The 17,805-nt window shown below is 33.5% G+C and overlaps 1 protein-coding gene across 1 annotated transcript in view; it reads left to right on the plus strand.

Annotated features, from left to right (window-relative positions):
- The first annotated feature begins 399 nt into the window (after positions 1-399).
- LOC130049768 (leucine-rich repeat-containing protein 3B-like) overlaps positions 400-17,805 on the plus strand; it is a 314,543-nt gene continuing 297,137 nt past the window's right edge. The window contains exon 1 of the mRNA XM_056147761.1: positions 400-618. Coding sequence (XP_056003736.1) covers positions 461-618 — 158 coding nt within the window. The 5' untranslated portion in view covers positions 400-460. The remainder of the gene's footprint in view (positions 619-17,805) is intronic.

Raw genomic sequence — 17,805 nt, forward strand, 5'->3', positions numbered from 1 at the left:
ACATCACTATTAGTTGTCGCTGTCGAAATTCATCATCATTTCCATTCCACAATGGTACGAAGTACTAAATAACTTTTCTGTACCGTAATCACTTCGAATTAATATATCCGCATCATTTTTCTTTCACATTCACGTTTTCTTGCAGTGGTATCCCTAATATTGCAAAATTTCTATAATTACGAAGGAAAATATCTTTCCTTATTCTGTCCCGGTGATGGTACGAACTAGAACTAATCATTGATATCCAATTTCAAAATCAAATAAAACATTTATCTGAATTAAACATTGCTATTTCGTTTTCCAATGCTTTAATGACATTGTGGATTTTATGTCATAAGAAGACAAGACGGAAGAAGAATAGCGACACATTAGTTTTTGTTCACTATAGCCGCTGTATTTGTCATTCAAAGTGAGATTTTTTCTGAGGTTTTACTTTATCATCGTCTTGACATTCAACACGATGTTAATGATACCAGTATTAGTGTTTTTTGGCTCTGTAATCTCTGTGACGTCCGACAGAGCGTGTGATGTATGTAGATGTAGGGATACAAAGGTAGACTGTATGTCGCAGTCGTTGAAAGAAATTCCGACGGACATCCCAAAGAATACAACAGAGCTGTAAGTACCTTTATTCTACATACATAATGAGCAACACTCTTGTAATGAATTATACATACATCGTCACTACGCAATGCAGTTTTAAAACGCCTCCAAATACGGATGGATATTAAGTTGCAGTCCACACAAAGAAAATAAATAGTGAAAGTGAACAGTAACCAATATCGTTATTTCTATAAATAATTCAAGAATAAGATAGGGTAAACATGGATCCCGAAAACAATAAGGACAGGATCGCATGCTTGGAAGAGTAAGCATTCCATATTGACCAGTGTCACATGGCTAGGAATGGGTACATTTACGTTTTCGGTCCCCGGAAGTATACGAAATGCACATATCACGCGACCCATATCCTGGTTGCTATGCAAACAGTATCACTACTGTAAGATGAGTCCTTTTGTAATCCAAATGCTCCAAAACCAAAATATTTACCAATCACGGATATCCATGTCCTAAATCATAATATATCGGTTATCCAAAAGCATTAGCTAGGTGTCTTTCCGGTTATGAACAACACGCCGCGTCGAGAGGCAGGTAGATCTGCAGTTTTCATGTTTATAATAATTTAACAACTGTTGACGAAAATTGGTGATGTAGTCAACTGTAGAAATGATTAAAGTACACGAAATAACCACAATTATTCATCTTTGAAACGGCATGACAACACGAGCTGATTTTCCGAGATAAAAAGGTTGAATTTTTAATACTTTCACGACTCTCGATTGTCAAGGTCAATATCGGCTCAATCACCTAAGCAGTAGAACTATTTTGACCACTCTAGGAGCGGTTTTTGCATGTTGAAATTAAAGTAATCTACTATTCTTTATGTTGGTGTTTGTATTTTGCCAAAGTTCCAATCCAAACGGGTCAGGTAACGCTTTACGGGATACGTTATGATTTAATAGATTCGTTATACTTAAGGGAAAAAGTCGTTATTGACCTTGACAATCGAGAGTCGTGATGACTATTCAAAATTAAGCCTCCATCTGTTTCATAACCGGAATCACTCCAAAAGAATTCTCTTACATAACCGATACATTATGATTTAGGACATGGGTAGCCGTGCAAATACAGCCTCGAGTATTCAGAATAAGACAAACTCGTATCAAAGAATTAATTATACTGTCCAAAGAATAACTTATTTTCACAATACCTTTAAATTTCCTTTGCATACTTGTTTACATTGAACACATGCTGAACTATGAAAGTCGTAAACATTCACTTTGTGCAGAATCTGAGCTTGCGGAATTTAAAACGGATGATATTTTGATAAATTGTGTATCATTGTTTAAAGATCGTATTTAAAATTCCAGTTAAATGCTATTCTGAACATGAAAAAAGTGTCAAAGAATTCAAATTTGGGGTCCGAAACGTTTCTTTTTCAAATAAAAACGTCTTTCGACGTACTGTTTTAGCACTTTTTTTGATGGGAAACGGCAACGTAAATTCGTTCACTTGAAATATATATCTCAAATAGGAAACGGGCTAATTCCTTGTCAAAATTAGTATGTAAAGAACGGTTAAACAATTTGTATGCAACACATCAATCAGCATTTCACCCAAAGTCTGTACCTCAGTGTTAACGTGTATGAAATATGAAAGTAAAATAGAATATCAAAGTTCACGTTCACAAAAGAAACTTGTAGATTATTTCAACATGAGTATACACGGAATGAAAGGTTCAAGTAACTTGTTTAATCCAAGAAGCTAGTGATGTATCAATCACAAACTGACCGTTTTATTTCTCTGTATGTTATCCTATCGTCAGACATTTCAGAACCCACAATATATGTAGCAGTTGTCTCAACAACTTAACGTTCATATGTTACTGACTTGTAGGAATTTAAAATAAAGACATTCTTACAAGGTTTGACATTTACTCTTTGGGCACGAAACCAATCGAATTAAACTATTTCTCCTAGACCTGGCCTTACATTCACTAACCCTGACAAACTATCAATAAATCTATTGACAAATTTTACGTTTGAACTGAAACGTATTTCATCATAAACATAGTCTCATAATTGATGTTTTTATTTCAAAACATGATATTTTCGGAATCTTTAGATTATACCCGGCACGGACAATCTTCAGTCGATTAAGAATACGATGACCTTGACCATTTGATTTCTTTCTATTTCATCAATCTGCTTTGTTTGCTTACGTTTTCTTCTGTTCATTTGAGATATCTTTCTATGAGGACAAAAGTCCGTATTTAAATAGAAAAACAGCTGTAAGACGTAATATATTAATTTCCTCAACATTCCCTTGCATTAAATAGAAGTAAAATGTGTTGAATTAAAATGAGTTCAATTTTACCTTTCATATACTGTTATCTATACCAGACAAAAGTGTACACACTTTTTGACATTAATTAACAACGAGTTTTTGTCGTAAACATCACTTCCGACTGCGACTTATTTACTACAACTAAGATTACATACTGTGTCATCACGCGGTTTACATCTGTTCACAGATTCCTTTCACTTATTCTCTTGTTAATAATAAAATACCCAGTGAAACCAGTCAGATTAGTACGCAGCTCAGTTAAGGGTATCCGAGAAAAATCGCAGTGCTGTTATAAATGTACCTCTGTGCACTTTGCACCATATGCCGTCACAATGTAAAAATACGTCACATCGTATATATTCTGATAGTGGTATCGCGGGGGAAGTGTCATAATATTTTGTCGTTATGTACTACTGTTATCAAGTAATAAGCTGTATACGTGAAAACATATTGTAAAACTTATACGGTACCAATTGTCATGCACCAGATGCGCATTTCGACAAATGATATCTTGTCAAATGATGATTTATATTATCCCTTCATGATATCAAATAATTTTCCATTTTTAATGTATAGGATGCACGAAGGTGATCTTCATATTATAGTGTGACCTTGAAATCGCCCCCAATCTGAATGACTGATGCGTTTAAAAATTTCATCATGTACATAAATAATCTCATACTGCAGACACAGTGGCACAGTTCAGGTCCATCTGCTATAAAAAAAACAATATTAATATTTCTGATAAATAATCTAGATATCTTTATGCGTTTGAAAAGTGCGGCGAACAGTTTCTGTCTTGTATATTAACGGTATGATTATTTAAAAATGTGGACAATCCCGGTAATTTGCTGATGACTGTTGATATGTTGTGAAATTATAGCATGTTTAGTTTGAGTATGCATTTCTTCCAAACACTTTTCACGTTAAGGAATTTTATTTTTTACTGAGTATATCAATAAAAAAATCAGCTGGTTACCCGTATGAACTTGAACTTTTGTTTACAAGTAGGGCCTCTTGCTGATTTCCAAAAATAAAGTGTTACGTGATATTCAAATGAAGTCACGGTAAATTACTATGACAGGAATTTACGGTAGCACAGGCACAGTCAACATATGTGTAGTATCGTTTCGGTGTTAAACGGTAGCACGTCTAACGATACCTGTGAATTTGAGGTGCAATTTCACCCCATGACTATTGTGCATTTTACTATGGAAACCCTTAACCTAGTTGCGTAAACATAATTTACCCGATTTCTTAACATGGCTTGACAATAAGTCACCCCTGACCAACCGTGTTTGCTAAATGATATGTTCAGTTGTTGTTTTATGTATTAGTAGTCTGTGGATTTTCCTATCAATGACATTATGCATACTACCTACTACTATTTTTGTCCACCCTTTCTCCAACATGTTCTAAATGATATGCGACATATCTGGTCGTCATAACAATCTAGATTGCAAATACAATCTATGATTGAGTCAAATGATGTCTGACTTATTTCATATCGACTGTTACGCCGTTCTTCGCACACTGATTTTGACTACAGATAATTTCCTTTATATGATCAAGATATAGGGCTCAAGGTGAGTGTGATCGGTTGACAGGGAATGCTTACTCCTCGTAGATATCTGGTCTCCTATAACGAACCCGTGATATATCCCATATTTCCTGTAAGCAATACAAAATAGAGAGTTCGGCAAACACGGATCCCTGGGTGAGATCACCTATCTATGTAAATATATAAATAATAAAATAGTGTGGCATCGTATTTTGACTTTGTAATAGAAAGATAAACCTTGAGGAATGAAGATAGGAAAATTAATATTCGATATAAGTTTCCTATATTTCTATCAGTTTTTAAACTTTGTTTTCATCACACAAACCTCTAATCGAAATTTTCAATATTGCATTTCAGCAGAGTTTGAAATGTCCCTGCATTTCCAAATATATTTCCACTATTGTATACAGACATTTTAATTACAAACCAACTTTATGAAGTATAGATATAGACCTATACATACATAAACCACCTACATACTTTGATTTTCGTATTCTTTCAACTATAGGGTATGTCATAATTAGTTATGCTGATATTATTTCGAATAAAGACATATAATAACTTATTTTGATAGGCCATCAATAAAAAAAAATACATCGGTCTTTCAATTGGAAAACCATTGCATCCCTATTAGGTATTCGATCAAAACGCGTGCTCAGATTATGGGCTAAATATGAAAGGGAAGCACTTATGTCGAACTAAAATAAGTTGATAAAACGTATCAAAGGAATATTTAAATCACATTTTAGACAAAGGAAATCAAAAGTTGGTGCCATATATTGATTGGTGCTCCTAGGCACCTGAACCCACCTCTGGTTTATCTGGTGTGTCCAGGGGTCCGCGTTTGCCCAATTATATATTTAGTATTGCTTATAGGAGTTATGAGATTGATCACTGTTCGTTATATATATATATATATATATATATATATATATATATATGCATCTGTGTTTAGTAAATTAGAAGTGGTAAAAATCACATAGATTCAATGAGGAATATGTTTTAGTTTCAGCTGAAATAAAAACCCGCCAAAATTGTGTTTGTATATACGACTCGTCATTACAACTGGATTTTAAACTAACTTGCCATTAATTTCACATTTTCCGTGTTTGCCCAACTGTCTATATTGTTGTGCTTGTAGGAGTTATGAGATTGATAACTGTTCGTTATCTTCACCTTGTATTTACGCCTCCCTTCCCCTTTCAAAAAAGCAGTTTCTTTCAAACCATTATTCAGTTTTACATATATTTCATAACCAAAAGAATGCAACGAATCGAAACAATATAGGTATCATACCTATGCTTTGCTCGCAAACTTCACAAAATTTTACAAAAGTACATTGTTGGATCCAGTGAGTGTTTGATAAAACCCTTATCTTTGCTCCTCGCGAAACTATTAGGAGCGGTGATAGAGTAAATTGAATCATGTTGTGCTACAGCATACAACAAAGGTAGATTAAATCAGGTGTGGATCCTAAAATATTCTGAAGAACTTTTTGTGAATTATAAATCACAAACATAATTTCTAGATAACAACATCAAATCGTACCACTGTTCAAGGCCCCGTGGACACTTAATGACTATATTTGTTTGTCATCATGAACAGTTGCTTCTTAAAAAATAAATAACAAAATGAAATAAATGCATCAAGTGACCAGCCATTCAAAAATAACTTTGTCCAAAACCACTTTGATTGTATGCACGCGTACTCTGGTATTGACATACAAAAAGAAGTTGTAGTCTCTCATAGGCAATATATTCGTAGTATTTGGTAATCAGGACTTTCACCATGTTCTTGTATTTCCCACGGTGTGAATCGTGCTCCTTTATTACGATGATATTCTGAAGACAAAAATATTCAATTGATTAACTCGTACATGGAAAGCACATGTTATCGTGGTCGTAATCTTGACATTTAGACATACCGACGAAGTTTTATTTATAAACACTAGTTATTTTCATTTATATTTCCATTATATAAATCCCAGTGATCTCCACTTCTGGGTCACTGTTAAATATTTCAATTAATATAATTGTTGATGGCAATTAAAATGTCACTCATGATTATGACAAACAGGGAAAATGTTTCTCCATTGTGAACTTCAAATATGTATGCAGCAACATCCCATAATCACCTGTATAAAGTGTTCATTTATGAATTATGAAGTTAACAAACATGGACCAGTTGCCTAACTGTGTAGCTTTATCGACGTATAATCAGGGTTTTTTTTCTTTTATTTAATGCAATATTAACAAATATATAAATCATTCATCAACACTACTGCGGCTTACTCCTCCTAGGCACCTGATCCCACCTCTGGTGTGTCCAGGGGTCCGTGTTTGCCCAACTATATATTTTGTATTGCTTGTTGGAGTTATGAGATTGATCACTGTTCGTTACCTTCACCTTTCATGCATATGTTATCTAAGGGAAATAACTTTGTTAATATATTGAATCTTAAATCATCTCTCTTATATAACATATTAGTAAATAACAAATTTATTACGCCAATCACAGCAACCTTTTAGACGGAAAAGTTTTACATTCCAAAATATTTATGGAAGACTCTTCAAAGTAGAAACATTTTCAGATAAACACATATTAAAACTTAACTATCAATCGTTACATAAACTTTTGAATAATAATTTCAATATTAGCAAATTATATCCAAATATTCAAAAATATTGTAAAAACTGTGGTGAAATTGAAAACGTAGACCATCTTATGTATGCCTACAGAACGTCAAAAAGGATATGGAAAAGGATTAGCAATGTACTAGATATTGACATTTCTTAGAAACATATCGACATAGGCTTTTATAATGAAACAGATCTATCAGAGGCCCTTAATTTTTTTTTCTTTCATTGCACTGAAGATTTATAAATATAAAATTAATTATAGAATAAATGAAACCTCTTGTAACAGTGAAAAATGATATATTTCAGTGAAACGGGCTTTAAATACATATCGATACATGTATACATTGCAGAACAATCGTTATGAGATTGATCACTGTTCGTTATCTTCACCTTGCATTCAAAGGTGCGAAGGAGGAGTAAGCATCCCCTGTCGACCGGTTGTATTTAATATTAATATAGGGAGTTTTTTCGAGTCAAATATACCGGTACAACGGTTGGACATTGTTTTTTTAAATATAGTATTCACAAATAAAAAAAATTCTATAAGAGATTAAATCTTGAAAATATTTTAAACCTCTAAATACACCATTATTATCATATACGTCTTTAGGTGTTTAGAAGTCCTGACTTGACACAATTAGGAAAATAAATTGATGATTTTTGAACTGAAATATTTTATTTTTCTACATTGGTAAAGATAAGGATTCGTCTGAAGTAGACATAGAGATATCTTTAAACATTATGGTTTTGTTAAAAGCGCAAAGTACTTCTTTATAGAACAACGTCAGAAATGTAATATCTTTATATTATTTCACAGTTCTTAAGTTTGTTTTAATTATATATCTCAACGATATATTTTCTGTTTGAAAATTATGTTCAATATATTTCAAGAGACTGGATTTAGTACCTAGCAGACGTGCAATACAAGACGCTTTTAATGAGAAAAACTTCGATTCAACATCAATAATATCAATTCCACCTTTCATTTTTTTCCCAATAAGTGTATTTTGTTTGATTCTTTCCCCGGTATTGCATATAAAATTAAATATCTTACTGTTCAGTTGCTTAAATTGTTCATCAGGCGGATTGAGAATCACCTACGCATTGCATTGTAATTTAGAAATAATGAGATTATTGATTATTTCTTGTTTGCCAAAAATTGTTAAATTTCTTGTTCCCCAGTTGTCGAGTATGCTAATAATTTGATAAATTGTTCCTATCCGATTTTTTTGGACACGGTATTTAGTTATGTCCTATAATTATACCAAATGTTTTAACTGAATTATTTGTTGTAATTATATTTCCAACCTGTTCACATGTGTTTTGTAAAGACCTAGCTATATGTATTCTGATTTCTTTAGATTAAGCTTTGGACCTGCAAATCCAGATAATTGTTTTACTGTGCTAATTACTTCTTTTACTGATTGCACATCTTTTAAGGGGCTGATGGAATCATCTACATGTTGTTTATTTGTTTATCTCTTTCTGAATTTGTATTGCTTATATGAGTTATGAGATTGATCATTGTTCGTAATGCTCGGATTTCATAGCTGACCCAATATTTCGTTATTGGTATATTATGTGGTATTACCCTCTACATTTTTCCCCAATTACATTATTGTCCCAATGCTTTTATTCAAGATTTAAAATAAGATGAACACTTGTTCCATACTTTATCCAGTTAGCCTTTGATCTTATGTAGGCTCCTTTTGATTTATAAACAGTTTTAATCAAGGAAGGTCACTGAAAATACCGTCATGTGTCAGTGATTTCAACAATTTTTGTTTAAAGTCAGCATTTCACAAATATGGTCGTTTCAACGATCCGACTAGCCACACAGACATGCTATTAGGTCAAATGCTGTCAAACGTGTTGGGTACTTATGGTGCACTTTTATAACAAGGATAAAGTATAAAGGAACATGCTCACAAGAGTAGAGGGAGACTGTCGTACTACATAAATCAAACGTATACATTGATGACTAAATTTCTTACATGAATCCACATCAATCTTTAATACAATTTATTGTATCTTCGACAAATTAATTAAAAAAAACTAAGGAATTTATATTGAATAATAACTGAAAGGTCATTAAATGTTCACTATCAGCTGACTGACATATAACAATGACAAACTAAAGCATTATTGTATAACTGCAAATTCACTTAATCTGAATACATGGTAGCTGGAAGTTGAGTGAATACTAATTAAAACTAGGTTATTGACTACTGAAAGCTGACTTAAAACTTAATCAAGTGTGAGTAAAAGATACCCTAAATGTGGACGATTGGTCGGTAAATGATGACTGAATGAAATGTTGACAGTGAATGAATGATCACTGAAAACTGACTGAATGTTCCAATCATTCAGTTCATTGAAGGGTTACTGAACTGAATAAAAAAAAAATGATAATACTTTTTTGACGACTAGTTACAAGTAGGCAGGCTATCGACAAATATGTTGGTGTTAAAGAGGTTTTAAAAGTGTTCCTTCAAGTAATCCTATCGCAAATTCTGTGGTCGTATGACCAAGTCGTCAACTGCTTGACAGATGGAGCATGTAGATATCGTGTGTATCAATCTCATAACTCCTACAAGCAATACAAGATAGATAGTTTGGCAAACACAGATCAGAGGTGGGATCAGGTCCGCAGTCAAAATCAGTGTGCCAAGAACGGCTTAACAATCGGTATGAAACACGTCAAACAGCATTTGACCAAATGATATGTTGTATTGACAAACTAGATCGTTATAACTACCATAGAATTTGCAAAATGCTGATTTCAATCGATACTGTTGAAACCCCTGTACCATCAACTTGTTTGTCAGTATCTTAGCTCAATTTAAAAACCGACTAAACGCAGAACAAGCTCTTGGATATCGAATTAGTTGATATATATAAACACCATATGGAGGTGATAATGGAATATTACTGCACAGATATGGGCAGTTGACGATGAAGAAGCTGAAATAATCCCGTTTGTCATACAGTTTGTCGTTAATGTCTACTTTATTTATTCATTTCTAAACAAATCAAAACGCGATTTGATTGACTCATGAAAGGCAAAGATAACGAACAGTGATCAATCTCATACCTCCTATAAGGCATACAAAATATAACCACTGAGCCACTAGCAATACATATACCAGGAATCAGGTTCATAGGAGGAGTTAGCATCCTATGTCGACCGATAACACCCGGCGTGAGCTCTATATCTTGATCAGGTAAACGGAGTTATTCATAATCACAATCAGTGTGCCTAGAACGATTTAAAAATCGGTATGAAACACGTCAGACAGCATTTGATCCAATGATAGGTTGTATTTTGAAATTAAATCATCATAACAACAAAACGATTTGCGAAATGCTGATTTTGAATGATATTGTTGGAACTCCTGCACCGTCAGTTTGTTTGTCAGTAGTCTGCTTTGATTTAAAAACTGTCCAGATGAAGAACAATTTCTTGCGTATCGAATAATGTGATTGTATCTTTCTAAATTATAATGATGACTATTACTGGTAGTGCCTGTAAAATAATGTAATCGACTTTTCAATCTCATTTGTTAAGAAATAGAAATAGTTATTATGAATCATATCATCCGTTGTCGAAAATAATTTAAAGAGAGTATAGCATTTTTCCAGTTACTGCTATTAGATGTATACATTTCTTTCTACTTCAGGGACCTAGATGGCAATCAAATAACAAAGATATCTGGGACAGCATTCTCTGGTCTGGTGAACTTACAAACTCTGTAAGTGTATTTTACTTGTATTTTTTTAAACAAATATAAACGATCAGAAAATCCTCTGTATAATACCCATTTTGCAAAAGACAACAATACATATTTAGATTTGTAAAATAAAACATCCGAACCTTCATCACACACACAAAACAAGTACACTCGTGTCAAGATAAATTTTCAGAATCTCTAGTCAGTTTAAACTATGCAAAATATTCACCAAAATGATGCCGTTCAATTTGTGAACATGTCGTCTATAGAAGATTCGTAATATTTTGTTCCTATGTAAGGTGAAGATAACGAACAGTGATCAATCTCATAACTCTTATAAGCAATACAAATAGGTAGTTAGGCAATCACGGACCCCTGAACACACCAAAGGTGGGATCAGGTACCTAGGATGAGTAAATATCCCCTGTCGACAGGTCACACCTGCCGTGACCCCTATATCCTGATCAGGTAAGCAGAGTTATCTGCAGTCAAAATCAGTGTGCCAATAACGGCTTAACAATCGGTATGATACATGACATACAGCATTAGACCCAATGATGGGTTGAATTCACGAACTAGATCATTATAACGACCATAAAATTTGCGAAATGCTGACTTCAATGGAGACTGTTGAAACCCCTGTATCATCAACTTGTTTGTAAGTAGCCTGAAAATACTTTGACCACTAGATTTTAAGATAAATATATTAAAAAAGATGGGCGTGTTCTGAAATATAAGTAATACAACAAAATTAGCATTCTATTCAGCAAACAAATTATAAATAATGGCGGAAGCACAAACAACACAACATAAGAATCGAATACCCTTATAACAGTTGAGATTATCCAATGTTTTTAGCTTCATGTCTGTTATTTTTTTAATGAGCGAACAAAGCAATAAACACAATGGGAAGAAAAATACGTCATGTCCATGTCATATATCACGATGTACAGTTAAATTCAAAAGCGGAAGCCAATGTTACCCAAAATGAAATATAAGGCTGATATATTCACCCTATTTGCTTAAAATCACATCCCATGAATTATGGATACGTATAGGTAGATTGTAAGTAAAGAATGAAAAGGAAACAACTTCAGAAATCAGATTAATTATACTGCAGTGTTGGTGTTTGACTACAACTGATCACATTGTTATGTTGATTTGTATACCACCGTAGTAAAGGGAAAAAATGGGAAGATTGGTGTTTGTTGTATTAGATGATAACAACTTACGTATCGTTTATTTCTAGACAAAATAAATGTGTAGACAAAATAATGTGATGGTGCCTTTCTGAATCACCATCATATAACTATCTTGAAAGTACCTGCAAAACAGCGTTATCATGTTGTAAGCTCACTTTGTGTAGAAGTAGAGGAGTAGTTATGAATTGTAATATTCGTTGTCGAAAACAATTTGAGACATAATGATCGCATTTATTCAGTTATATCAGATACATTACTGGACTCTGACTGTGTACATTTCTTTCTGTTTCAGGAGGCGATATGGTAATCAAATAACAAATATATATCACATTTATTCAGTTATATCAGATACATTACTGTACACTGACTTTCTGTTTCAGGAGGCGATATGGGAATCAAATAAAAAATACAGATCACCTTTACTCAGCTGTATCAGATACATCATTGGAATTAACTGTTTACATTTCTTTCTCTTTCAGGTACCTGCTTAGGAATCAAATAAGAGAGATACCAAATGCAGCATTCTCCGATCTAGTGAAGTTACAAACTCTGTGAGTGTATTTTACTTGTAATTTGGTAAACTAAAACAAAATAGGAGGCTAAATTGTAATCAAATAAAATAGATACCACAGACAACATTATCCAGTCTGCTGAATTTACGAGAACTGTAAGTGTATTTTACTTTTTAAACAAAAATAAAGAAGGATGATCCTATGCAAGAAAGTACACATTTTACGAAACCCAGCACTATATATTTAGATTGTTGAAATAAAACATATGGTTCTCTATCACATGCACGCACACACACACACAAAAAAAACTTCCGTTGCTATCTGAACTGTAGTTTGTTGTTATACTAATGTCTTTCCTATGTATTCAATTAGTCCTAAAGGTTGTTTTAAATTGTTTAAAGGACATCGGGGTAATTAGTACATGCCATTAGGCGCTATATATTAATAATGACAAGTTTGTATTCTAAGTCTGACACTATGAATATTTTATTCACAGGTGTGCGCACATCGATTTTATATCATTTTTTCTCTCACATTTGTAAAGCGTTTTAAAGAACTAATGTTGATAGGGCGGTATACATTTTTAACTACAGTTGCAATTACGATTACAAACAACCCTGTCAATTTAAATTTCCAGCTGTAGTCAGTTTATTCTAGCAAAAATATCCAACGCAATGACGCTGAACAGCGAAATTATTCCTTTATCTAAATGGCTGTTCACATATCTGAGTATATGTAGCTTTTGTAATGTATATGTTGTGTTATGTTAAAATGCCTGTGATTTATAAAACAAATAAGAAGTCACAAAGTACATCATGCAAATGATGTTTGATTATAAATCAATCTTTCAATTTCACTCTATTTTGTTTGTACTTCAAAAATCAAAAAGGTTATTGATTCCTTACTTCGCACTAACCCTTATCATCATTCAGCATGCAAAGCCTCAGTTTGGGATAGTTGTATAACTGTAGAGCTCTCTGAAAATAATATCGCACGGTGAACGCACGGTGATCTCACGTTGAATTCACGGAGGGCACATGGTGAACGCAATGTGAGCGCACGGTGGACGCACTTTGAACACACAGTCAACGCACTGTGAGCGCACAATGAGCGCATGGTGAACGCGGGTTGGACGCATAGAGAGCGCACAGTGAAGGCAGGGGCAGCACACTGTGAGCGAAATATAACGTTTTAGGGGCTGTAAACTCACAGCCACGCGGATTTCATTAGCCTGGCGCGTTACCATCCTCGCCCTACGAGCATGAAAAACCAATCTAAGTTTTTGTAGCATTTCCAATAACTATGACCTTGTTTTACCTTTAGATAAACTACATTTGTTATTTCTCTTCATTATTTGTGTTTATAATAAATGAAGGAGAAATATATAACTTGTATCAAATTATATAAATAAATGTCAATAGCAACAGGGTTCGAATTGACTAGCTCCCTAACATTGTCAAGTAACCAAAGGAAATCATTTGAAGCTGTTATTTTTCAGTTTGTTTGGGGTTTTAATAAATATCTTAAGGTATTTTTGACATAGATATAATAGGAAAATATGTTAATATTATTTTGATACTAGGTTTATGAGACGGCAATGCAAGAATATAGCGATATCGAGTCTCAACCGTGTTCATTTTTCGGTTCGCTGTAAATCGAATGTTTTCACAATAGGTGGATATGTAGCTCTCTGATCTTTTCCGGATATATTTTTCCCAGATAATTAAAGTTCTGAATCAAGGTTTTAGAGAGAGGGTGACGCAATGATAAAAAAATAAGATTAAATGAGATGCTCTGTTTAAGATGCAAGTTTGGTAAGATCAAAATATAAAGTGAATACTGATCTTCCGTGGGGGTACATGAAGTTTGCATGCTGAATTTATACGTGACGTAATAAATAATTCGCAGTTTCGTCCCTTAGATGGTGTAGCTATTGATTTATCTATTTCAATGTAAAATTTATACGGTACCAATTTTGATGCACCAGATGCGCATTTCGACATATAATGTCTCTTCAGTGATGCTCAACCGAAATGTTTGAAATCCGAAATAACTATGAAGTTTTAAATCTAAATATAGCCAAAAACAGCGTGCCAAATTCGTGCAAGGATAAGATATATACATGAGGGAAATAATCCTTAATTTTGAAATGAATTTCTAAATTTTATAACAGCAATTAAATATACATCCGTATTTTCAAGCTAGTAACAAATTACTTAGCTACTGGGCTGTAAAGACCATCGGGTATTAACAGTCCACCAGCAGAGGCCTCGACCCAGGGGTCATAATGTAAAACTTATACGGTACAAATTTTGATGCACCAGATGCGCATTTTGACAAATAATGTATCTCCAGTGATGATCAACCGAAATGTTTGAAATCCGAAATAACTATGAAGTTTTAAATCTAAATATAGCCAAAAACAGCGTGCCAAACAAGTGGAGCCAAATTCGTCCAAGGATTGATTTGTCATTTAATATTAATCAATTGTGGTTGATGTTACATGATTCGACCAATCATCAGAAAATCTGGAAACTAGATTTTCTGACAGCTTGGCAAAGACCTTTTGTTCGAAAAAGCCTGACGTGACGATCAAAACAATATCTCCTGTGTATCCTAATTCTGTCTCCGTTATCTGTTTTCACAGCGCCATACACACTTCCTATAATGTAAACAAACATGGGGTAAATGATGAACACATCTGGGCGAAACAGTATTTTCTTTGTGAATGTACTTGGAAAATGTAAACAGAATATTTAAGAAGAAAAGAAGAAAAATAAAACATCGCTCGTTTTGCGCTTCCACATGAGTGTCGAATATCAGTACTTAGTAAAACATTCTAGCATGCGTGTAAGTGAAATTACTACTTCCGTAGTCAGAGTCTAAAACCGGTCTAATATAAAGAGGCTAAGGTTAAGTCTTATCAACTACAGAAAATAATGGCATGAAATGGATTATTATGTTTCTTTCCATCACAATGAAATAGTATAGACATTAAAATGTATGTCCATCCCAGCGAACAATCACATGATATATAAATTCGATTTTTGTCCATCTTTCACTCTACTTGGGATTGATATATAACATCCTTAGATGAAACAATGCAATGTACATAATGTTTCTTTACATAATATGTAAAGAACAATTCAATGTTTAAATGAAATGGTGAAGGTAAAGCTTATTTTCCAATATGTTCTCAGTCTTGACTACTCCTATGTCGTCGCATTAACATTGCCTGTCAATTCGGATTAAGACAATCTGAATGATGATTGATTTTCAAACTTATTTTCATAAAACATCCTTCCCCAGCCTGAAGCTGATCTCTCTCAGACAAAAGTCCACCACTACACTGTACTTCATGGTTTCCAAAGTTTGCGGGCCTGTGGTTTCTTGACCAGAAGGAGCTCGTTGTTTCAAGCCTCAGACGTATACAAACAGTTTTTGCCCCTTCAACACGCGTTTGAAATTTACAAATGAGAGTCATGAGTCTTACAGTTGTGACCTTAAAGAGGATTGTCTGTATCTCTCTAGGTGTAGGTGTGGTACGTTGAAATGTCCCCAATGACATGGTGATTAGCGCCAATGATAAATCTAAATTAATGAGACTTTAGCTGCAGCATTTACTATCTCACTACAAACTTCCGCCATAGTTCGTTTGCTCACAAACCAAACTCTTCCAAGTTAGGCATTGTGGGATATATGTTTCTTAGGCCGCATATACTGTGTAACATCACTGTAGAATGACGAAAAACATAACGTCAAACGTAAATAGTTCAAGACAAGAACGTAAACAAGTTTATTACTTTACACTATAATTTGAAGAGAGTTTCCCTACTTTTTAATGATCGTTTGATCATTTTATGTTTAAAATAAAACTCATACTTTTATATTGATGTTCTTAATGTCAATATTTTGAAGCTTTAACTACGACCTACGTCTTTAGAGTTATTTGCTGGGATAATCACGGACTCACAATATACCAATCTGTATATTGTACTGCGTCACATACGAGATGTATATACGTAGGTGATGTAATGAGGTCTCAACGGGGAGTTTATATCTCACTATGGAACACTGGTGGAGGGACATTTCTTTTAATTTTTTGCCAAATTCTCTATTTTGTATTGTTTATAAGAATTATGAGATTTATCAATGGCCGTTATCTTCACCTTTATAGGAGTTACGAGATTGATCACTGTTCGTTATCTTCACCTTTATAGGAGTTATGAGATTGATCACTGTTCCTTATCTTCACCTTTATAGGAGTTATGAGATTGATCACTGTTCGTTATCTTCACCTTTATAGGAGTTATGAGATTGATCACTGTTCGTTATCTTTACCTTTATAGGAGTTATGAGATTGATCAATGTTCGTTATCTTCACCTTTATAGGAGTTATGAGATTGATCGCTGTTCGTTATCTTCACCTTTATAGGAGTTATGAGATTGATGGATGTTCGTTATCTTCACCTTTCTGTTGACTGTCTACTTTTCTAGTTTTCTTAAATGTGTTTCCTGAAAAGAACAGTAGGATACTTATGTTGTAATACATTTATACTTGATTTTAAAAAAAAGTGAGTAGGACTATGTTCTAGATGTGATATGCTCTGAACGATTTTGTCAATTTATCATGAATATTACAATCCATTTGACTTCCCGTACACTTATTTATTTAAGTTGTAGAATAGAAGTGTGTGCAATCTGAATTTATGTATAAATACACTGTATCTATGTTTTAAAAAACTACACGACTAAGCAGTCATTTGGATCCGTATCATAATATACGGGGGTTTTGAACTGAATTTGAAAGGAACAGCTGATTTGTGACAGTTTACAAATATCGGGCGGGATTTCAATTCAGCGTCAAACCAACATTAAGCACTAATTTCGCATAAGTAATTATTATATTGATATATCTTCTTTCAATAATTGTGAATAAATTGCTTAAAATATTTCAATTGACTTTGTATAATTGATTTATGTTGTTTCTGACTTATAACACAGTGTCATAGCATACGGTATCATCACAGTACGTTAACGTTAGAAATACTGTGTAGAAAATATGAATAAGTAGGTTTTAAAAATGACCCCTCATTGGATATATCTACTTTGTATTGCTTGTAGGAGTTATGAGATTGATCACTGTTAGTTATCTTCACCTTGCATACTATCCTTGAAAACTCGTGTATCATATTTATCTTATACTTCTAATTTAATTTAAAACATGATTTTAAATCGCTATAAGTATGGATT

This window comes from Ostrea edulis, chromosome 8 (assembly GCF_947568905.1).
Source record: "Ostrea edulis chromosome 8, xbOstEdul1.1, whole genome shotgun sequence".
NCBI classification, from domain to species: Eukaryota; Metazoa; Mollusca; class Bivalvia; order Ostreida; family Ostreidae; genus Ostrea; species Ostrea edulis.